Source organism: Eurypyga helias, unplaced genomic scaffold (assembly GCF_000690775.1).
Source record: "Eurypyga helias isolate BGI_N326 unplaced genomic scaffold, ASM69077v1 scaffold25486, whole genome shotgun sequence".
NCBI lineage: Eukaryota > Metazoa > Chordata > Aves > Eurypygiformes > Eurypygidae > Eurypyga > Eurypyga helias.
In genome coordinates, this window is record NW_010258973.1 from 1 (window position 1) to 9,050 (window position 9,050).

At 51.4% G+C, this 9,050-nt stretch overlaps 1 protein-coding gene across 1 annotated transcript; it reads left to right on the plus strand.

The window, feature by feature from the left end:
- The first annotated feature begins 7,120 nt into the window (after nucleotides 1-7,120).
- On the plus strand, nucleotides 7,121-7,384 carry BLCAP (bladder cancer associated protein). Its single transcript, XM_010154548.1, has one exon. It carries the CDS (start codon nucleotides 7,121-7,123, stop codon nucleotides 7,382-7,384), a length of 264 nt encoding a protein of 87 aa, XP_010152850.1.
- The last annotated feature ends 1,666 nt before the right edge of the window (nucleotides 7,385-9,050 follow it).

Here is a 9,050-nt window from a genome sequence, read left to right on the forward strand (position 1 = left end):
TCCAACCTCCCCTGAGCATGCCAACCTTATTGCCAGCCCAGCGTGGAAACAACACCGCTGTACGCCTACCCCCGCCCCCGAGTCGTCTTTTCCCCTCCCATCCGTACTGCTCTCAGGCAGGCACATCGCACAGCTCGCTCTAGCACCTTCCAGAAGCAAACCCAGGCCCGTTTCTCCCCAAAGCTCGACACCTGTCGGACACCCTTTTGTCTGCCAGACCGTGTGACGCTCTGCAGTGCTGCTGCGCCCGGCCGGGCACCCACCTGCAGCCCCGCGGGTGCTTGGGGCGAGTTGCGAGCGTTTGACAAGCCGTTCAGTGTACAAACGTTGCTCATTGCATCCCAAACACGCAAGTGCAAGAGGAGACGAAACCCAAAGCTCCTAAATGCAGGCCGCAACACACTGAACTCCCTTAGACTTCACTCACCCCGCACTGAAACATTATAACTGATCTCACAAATACTGTCACAGTGGAGTAACTTCTGTTTTTCCAACCTGTATAACTCCCTAGAACCCCTTGCCAATACTGCATTTTTGCCTCTCTCTACCCAAGATGCAGAAAACAGCCTGATAAAGGCCAGTGTTTGGGCTTCTGAAGCCTGTCAAAGGCACAAAAGGTAGAGAAGAGGTCCATATTAAAACTGTGTTTTTCAGGGAATTTGGAATGGGTCTGGAACTCATGATCTGTGACAGTTAAACAAAGGCAAGGGGTGGGAGTGAGGACCACTGAGAATGAATTAGTACAAATGAAAGTGGCAATGCTTCAGGTGACAACTGTCAGTGTTAATGCCTCTTCCTACCACAGAGCTGGCTCATTTAAGGTTCTGCTCCTGTGATTTACTGTGCAGAGAAACATGATTGTACTCCTGCCTGCTCGCAGGTGGAGCTTTGTTAGCCCTGATGCTGTGAGGGCACTGCACAACCTCTGGGCACGGGCTAATCAACCTCCCAGTCAGTAACGAAGCTCGCAGAGCAGCTGTAGAAGTGGTGGAGAGAGTGGCTCAACCTCTGCTTTTCATGAAGTGAGTTGCTTTGGCTTGTCCCTAGCCTGAGAAATCAGAACACTGTAACCCTGAGGCTTGGTCAGTCAAGGATTTGCTGCTCTTTTGGAAACTGTTTGCAATTATATTGCACCATTTCTGAGTCTACATCAAGCGTTCAAGGCATGAACTTATCAGAGACTGGGGTAAAGCCTTTGCCAAAAATTGAAGTCTCACTTTTTCCAGCTGAGTCATACTGGCAGATAAAGCTTTAAAAAAAAGTAGCAGCAAGGCCAAAAAAAATACCCTTAAGTTAAATCCCTGATACTGCAAATAGGTCTTAAAAGTTTGGATAGTTGTGGTTCTTGGGTTTTTAAGAGAGCGTCGGCCCCTAGAAAGCTTGTCTGCTGTTGCTTTTTTTAGCTGAACTCCTCAAACTCGTCACTCGATAGCTCTTTCACCTCCTGTTTTTTCCCCAATGCTTTGGATATTGTGTATTTTTAGCAGCTGTTTTGGGTGCTACGTGGTATTTGAGAGTTGGTTTTGAACACATGCTGGCAGCACGAAGCACTGCCCACACGCCTCAGTTCAGGTTACGTGGCTGCGATGGGGTTTTTGATTTAAACCGTTTGAAGCAAATTGTCCTACAGGTGAGCCTCGTAGGTGAGAAACGCGGTGCAGGTCCCTGAGGCGTACTCTGAGTTTATGTGCACTGTGTAACTTGGGAGATTTTTATTTAGACAATGCGGCTTTTCATTCCCAAGCAGAAACTTTGGCTTCTGCGAGAGATTGGTACTACCACCCCCTAGTTTAAAAGGTTCCTTGGTCTTTACTGCAGACCTTTCAGCTGCCAGCTGGGGTCACCGTGCCTGTGGCATCTGCTGGGGAAGTTCCTTGTGGACAGTACGGGCTTAGCAGCTGCCCTAGTAAGGCCTGAACAAGCTTATCTTTTAAGTGCTTAGTGAAAGCTGGCTGATTATTCTCCCCTGTCAGAGGAAGTGGACTGTTACGGAATTACAGTGTCCTTGAGAAAGGTACAGACTTGGTGTTGGCATGCTCGTGTATAGAACCTAAGGAGTAGGAACATCTCTCGGCCTCTGGGCCTAAAAGGAAACTGGGGGGGCTTTTTACAAGGGCCTGTAGTGACAGGACAAGGGGTAACAGGTTTAAATTGAAAGCGGGGAGGGTTAGATTAGATATCAGGAAGAAGTTCTTCACGGAGCGGGTGGGGAGGCACTGGGACAGGTTCCCCAGAGAAGCTGTGGATGCCCCATCCCTGGAAGTGTCCAAGGCCAGGCTGGATGAGGCTTGGAGCAACCTGGTCTAGTGGAAGGTGTCCCTGCCCATGGCAGGGGGGTTGGAACTGGATGATCTCTAAGGTCCCTTCCAACCGAAACCATTCCATGATTCTATGATTTCTAACTGCTGAATTAGCTTGCAGAATGTTGAGGAACAGCTTTCTAGCTCCTCAGGTGGATTTATTCTAAAATGTGACTGATCCATTGCAAAGCAGTAAGGGCTTTGGGCTGTGCTGCTCACTTTTGACTTGCCCTAATTAAAAGTTTTGTTTCTGGCTGGGAAAGGTGTGCCGCTACCTTCGCACCGGAATTTGAAAACCCTCCCCACAAACACGTGGTCTTTGAATGGTCTTGGGAGGGAAGGTGACAGAAGGAAGGGCTGTGAACATGACTGAAGACGATTAATAAGCATGTGGAACTGTGTTGGTGTTTGCTTACTAATGAGGCATGCAGGGAACCTCCCCAGGCTGCTCCTCTGCCTGCAGGAACCATCAGGGAGGAGGCTGCAGCAGCTCTTGGAGATCAGAGGGGGCTGCCAAGCGGGGAGAGCAGCAGCAGCACTGCCTGCTCTCTGCTGCTGAGGGGTCTGAACCAGTCCACGCGGCTCCAAGAGCTGTGGAGGAGCGGGAGGCGGCAGCGGTGGTGTGAGGAGGAGGAGCTGTCTGGTAAACACGAGGAGCTGCCAGGTCAGATGACTGGTGCAGGAGCACGAGAGCGGTCTTGAGGATCGCAGGACAGCAGGCCGGCCAAGGCAAGAGATGAGTCAGGCCGGGGAGAACAGGAGCAACTGGTTGAGGAAAAGCAGGATGCAGTTGTGAAACTGGGAACTGGTGGAAGTACTGTTGGGTGACAAGTGCTTATTTGCTCTGGGACATGGTAATCTTTAGCTTGGATCATGAGGAAGGGACAAAGAAAACAAGGTAGGAATTTCTCATTTGCAAGTTTCACCTTGCTCGAGAATCTAGGCAAAACTGAATATTGGTATGGCTTCAAGAAGGGACTTGCTGTCCTGGGCACCAAGGAGAGTGATTCCCTGCTCAGCGAAGAGCTGATAGCAGGAGGTGGGGTTTCTCCTTGATCAGTAGCACAGACAGAGAACTCGGTCTCAGTGCCAGCTGTATAAAGAAATCTTGGGTGAAGAGCTAGGAAGGGTTATGTGTCTTGCCTTGGGGAAGGTAGAGCTGCAGGAGTCTCAAGTAGTAGGCACCTTGTCTAGGATCAGCCACGGGATACAGCAGACAGAGGTTTTCAACCTCTCACTGGTGGATAGCAAAGGGGCACACACAGATACAAACTGACTGCAGATACAAGGATAACTGCTGCAATGCCTGCACTTGTTAGGAGTCCAAGAGGTTTGCAGTTTGAAGGGCACTGACGTTGAAACCTCGCAGTAAAAATAACCACTGTTAAATGGCTCTCGATTCTGCAGAGGGGATGCATTGATTGCTACGGGCAACTGGCTCTTCCAGGAAACATCAATATTTAAAAATGGGTGACTTGTTCTGAGATGGATTTGTGTTTGTATGAAGTGTTTAGGTAACGCTTACACGCTTCGAATCAACTCGCTGTTCACAGCATTATCGCTTTGGTCTTTGCTGTGAGGAGGTGGCCAGACCAGGGAGGTAAATGCAGCTGTGTCTCAAATTGCACTCTCAAAAGGTAGTTGTAAGTTTGGGGGCTAAAGGCTCGGTGGTAACACATGGCCTTATTAAAGCTGAGAGGTTTGACATTAGCCCTGGAAGATTCTAGAGCTTTGTTCCAGCCTTGTGCTCTTACACCGTCTCAGGGTGGTTTTTATCCCTTTCTTCGGAGGCCGAAAGCCCAAAGCGGTTGTCTGCAGGCACTTCAGGCTAAAGCTGTGGCACGTGTCCAGCTGCAGAGGCTGAGCTGATGGGTGTGCAGGGCTGGCTCTGGTGAAGTATGAGCTGATGTTTATGCAGTGATTTGTACTGCACGGTGTTTGGAGCACTCGGGAGAGAAAGACGGTAGGAAACTTCAAGGAAGGAGCATTGCAGGAGGGTGAAAGTGGCTGCAGATTACTAATCGTTGGATTTAATGCAGTCTGAACTAAAAAGTTGGTTGGTGGGCTTTAACTACCTTCCTGTTGGAGTATTTTCTGAAATATGTGAAAGCCCATCTCTTCTCTCCATTCTTCCCCTTGGGAAAAAAGTCATCTGATACTTCTGCAGGACTTTTGCTCTAGAAGAATCTGAGTGGTTCACACAGGCTAGCAGGCAGCACGTTTTGTTATGAAACAAGTAATCCTTATTTTCAGTTTATAGGTGGGGGAGACAGGCTTGGGACTAGACTCGCCCTTAAAGACACGAGTGACCAACCTGCATAAAACAGGACCAACATGGGGAGCTTTATTCCTTTGACTTGGCTTTATCCGTATTGCAATGTAAAATAATTTCTTCCCTACTCTTGGCTGCCTGTACTCGTTGAGCCCCAGCTGCCCTCGCTGCCGGAGAACACTCTTGCAGGGGCACCAACATACTTCCCCCAGTATTCTTAATCCATTTGCCTGCTAGAGGCTGTGGCAGGTTCTCTCACTGACATTCAAGTAGATCCTCCTGCGAAGAGCGGCGTGAGGCAGCCTGCTCTGACAACAGAGCCACTTGGGTACCAGCTTCCGGAGCTGCGAGACAGCTCTGACCTCAGGGGGCTTTTTGGGACAGAACCACACGTGGTTTTCTTTTGCCTTTTCTGTGCAATCCTTCCCCTTTGCCAGGAAGTCCCTTCTCTTGCCAACAGGAGCCAGCGGAATGTGCTGTTTGTTTACCTTCTCACTCCTTCATCCTACTAACCTTCCCACCCCCAAGCGGTAATCCTGACGGAGTCAGCTCAGCCCTTCATCCCTCTGACAGAGCACAGAGTATTTTCAGATAGAAGGATTGCTGCCAGAAGCTGCTCTGAGCAGGGTCTGCTTACTGGGGGTGAGGCCGCGGCGTTCTGCAAAGCTGGGGCACTCTGCTTGCTGGGCTTTGGGCCCTGGCTGACAGCTGCTGTGTGTCATAATGGTGTGCTGCAGGACAGCAGGGAAGAGCCTGCTTCCCAGGCTTCTCTCTTTTCCAACATTCCCCACCTGGTTTTGCCCTCCTCTCCTGGTTTTCCTACTGCATGAAGGAAATCTCCCAGTTATTCCCTCCCAACAGTACTAGTATCATCTAGCCTGACCTGTAGAATGGTTTGGGGACTGCTGAATTCCATTCTCCTGCCCCCCTTCAGCAGTTCTGGCTCTGTAAAAATGCCTGTAAGATATTTATTAATTTTAAAGCCATTTGAATCTTGGATTGAAATCATAGAATGGTTTGGGTTGGAAGGGACCTTAAAGACCATCCAGTTCCAACCCCCCTGCCATGGGCAGGGACACCTTCCACTAGACCAGGTTGCTCCAAGCTACATCCAGCCTGGCCTTGGACACTTCCAGGGATGGGGCATCCACAGCTTCTCTGGGCAACCTGTTCCAGTGCCTCCCCACCCTCTCTGTGAAGAACTTCTTCCTGATATCTAATCTAAACCTCCCCAGTTTCAATTTAAACCCGTTACCCCTTGTCCTGTCACTACAGGCCCTTGTAAAAAGGCCCCCCCAGCTTCCTTGTAGCCCCTTCAGGTACTGGAAGGTGCTATAAGGTCTCCCCAGAGCCTTCTCTTCTCCAGGCTGAACAAGCCCAACTCTCTCAGCCTTTCATCACAGCAGAGATGCTCCAGCCCTCTGAGCATCTTCGTGGCCTCCTCTGGACTCGCTCCAAGTGGTCAATATCCTTCTGATGTTGAGGGCTCCACAGCTGGACGCAGCACTCCAGGTGGGGTCTCACCAGAGCAGAGCAGAGGGGGAGAATCCCCTCCCTCAACCTGCTGGCCACACTTCTCCTGATGCAGCCCAGAAATGTTTGAACTGCTAAGAAAGGAGAAGACCCACATACTTAGTGTAGTTGATGTGGCTGCTAAAGGTAGAAGCGGGTTTTCTGGACTTGTACTGTGCTGCCATTCCTGGTTAGAGAAGCCCTTAAACCTCACTGTTTCCACAGGGTTTTGTAATAATCCAAGTGAGGAAATCCTGTGTTTACAGCACTTAGAAAAATTGCCATTTTGAGCCTGTCCCCTCTTTGAGCTCTTCACGTACTTTGTCTCAGCTGACTTTAGCTGATTGGCAAGGATTATAAATCCCTTAAGCGGAGACTGTCCTTCCCCTTTGCTTTGCCGCCTGGACACTGTCAGGGCTGTCCCGGGTAGCGCGTACAGGTTGGTGCCTGCACAGCAATATGTACAGCTTGTGTTTGCTGCTGCCCTGACGGAGGACTTCATAACGTGACTGTGCCTGGGAGGAAGCAGTTTGCACGTCTGACACTTCCTAGACGCTTCTTGCACCAACGCTCCTCTGTAGGACCAAAGACTTCACCTCTCAGTTGCCTTTCTTGATACCATCAAGAGTCTTTGGGGAGTTTTGGATAAATGTGGGTGCAGGAAAGGCTGCAGGAGCTTGGTCCCCTTTCTGTTGTTCCCCCTCTCCCTTGTTGTTCCTGCGCTAGGCTAACGAAGAGGGGCTCACAGCAGTTTGCCTGGTAACAGCCTGAGAGATCGCTCATCGTGTGCGGAGCGGTCCCCCAGCTCTGAAACACACCAGAATTGAGTATTAGGGGTTGGAGCGTCAGCATGCGATACCTGGGAGTCAGCGAAGCTGCACGAGAAGAACGTCTGTTGTCTTTCTGCTGTGTTTCTCTGCCCGACTGACGTTTTACCCCTCCCCACAGGACAGCCTGACCGCCTGCTTGCCGGGGGGAGACTGCTGCGGAGCACGTGTGATCGCTGCTGCCGTGAGACCCGCGCCAGCCCGCCACCATGTACTGCCTTCAGTGGTTGCTGCCCGTCCTGCTCATACCCAAGCCCCTCAACCCAGCGCTGTGGTTCAGTCACTCGATGTTCATGGGCTTCTACCTGCTCAGTTTCCTCCTGGAACGGAAACCTTGCACGATTTGTGCCTTGGTCTTCCTGGCAGCTCTATTCCTCATCTGCTACAGCTGCTGGGGGAACTGCTTCTTGTATCACTGCACAGGATCCCAGTTGCCAGAGTCAGCTCACGATCCCAGCATAGTGGGCACCTAGAAAACCCTAATCTGCCAGTCTGCTGAGGGCTCTTCTGTTGCTTTTAAAAAGGGGGTGGGCTAGGGAGGGGGTTAGGCATGTGACTGGAATAAAACCAGCCTGTTTCCTGTAATTTTGTGTGAACTAGAGTGGCAAATTCCTCCCACTCTGCCTGTGGAATTCCACTTGTTTACTGTGTGAACTCTGGCAGCACCACCTGCTTTTTTAGAAGCAGAAATCCATTTTTGTTCTTTCTTCTCCTTCCCGTATCACTGGGAATGGACACCAGCCCTCCTAACGGAACCAGCGGAGGACCGAGCTGCTGGCCCCTGCCTGGCTGTGGCGTGGCGAGGGAGTCGCGTGTCACCCACTCGTCTGCATTAGGCCATGGTGGTCTAACTCAGGGCTCTCGGCCCGCTGATTCTGCTCGAGTAGCTACAGGATCCTCTCCATCTTTCCCTTCGTGGGGAGCCAGCCTTCCCACCTTGCTGATCAAGGGCGAGCTCAACAGCTCACAGATGCACTTGGCCAAAAGCTGCTGGAGCCAGAGGCAGTTGAGTCACCTCCTGCTCAGCCTGCCAAAGAGATGTGTGCACTGCCGACGTGCTTTCTGAACTCCTTCTGCTCCAAGATCATAGCCTGAAAGCCTCAGTTATGCTGCTGCTTTTATAAAGCCTCACAAGTAGTGGAGACTCTCCCTCTCTTCCTAGATTTCCAGGTTTACCAAGGTATTGACTGTTGGGATAAAGAATTGGTGTGCTGCAGGCCGTGGGATTTTTAAAGGCACTGTGAACCTCACCCTCCAAAACTCAACGCTAGCGCAGAAGGCCGGCTGTGGGCAGGCCAGGAGAGAATTCTGAGTTGGAGGCATGGCTTGAAGCAGTAAATGCTTCAGCCATTTTCGGCAATAGTGTTTTCAGGCCAGGAGTGGCAGAAGGTGCTGGTGCTACTGACTGGAGCGGGGAGGAGGCTAGAGGGGTGCCGGGTGTTTCCCTCTCCTCTGGCAAAGGGTGTCGAGAAGCCTGGGGGGTGGTGGGTCAGTCCTGCGGCCGCAGCATGCGGAGCTCCATGCTGCGTATGTTACCTGGGCTCTTGGGGAAGCCCAGCCTGGGGCAGAGGTTGGTTTGTGGGAGACCCTCGTGGTTAAAACATAATCCTGTCTCAGAACATCAAAGGGTTCCCTCCCCTTGGCCATCTGCTCGTCTTTATTTCAGTCCCGTCGTGGGAGCAGCAGAAGTGGCTGCTGCTGGCCCAAGGAAGCTACGAGGTTGTGAAACTTCCAGCGTATTGTTTGTTCATTGCACAGCTGTTCAAAATGTTTAATAAAGCTTTATAAACTTTGGTCTGTGGCCTCCTGCCCAGCATGATGCATTGGCTGCTCCTTCCAGATGCCTCAGCCCAGCAATCATGTGTCTCTGTGTTGTTCATTCCCAGCACAGTCGCCCCAGTCCCCAGCGGGAGGCAGAGCCTGTTCACCCCGTAGCTCCCAGTGCTGGCTCTTCCCCTTGACTCCTTAACCCGCTTCCTGAACAGGCTCGTTTTACACACGACACAGGAGGTCTGTTGTGGTTCTCTCTCTGCACTGACATGACAGATTCCCCCTTTCCTCGCTGCTCACAAAATTAAACCACGAGCCGTGTCCCGGGAACCGCCGATCCCCAGCGACGGCAGCATTCCCTGCCGGGCG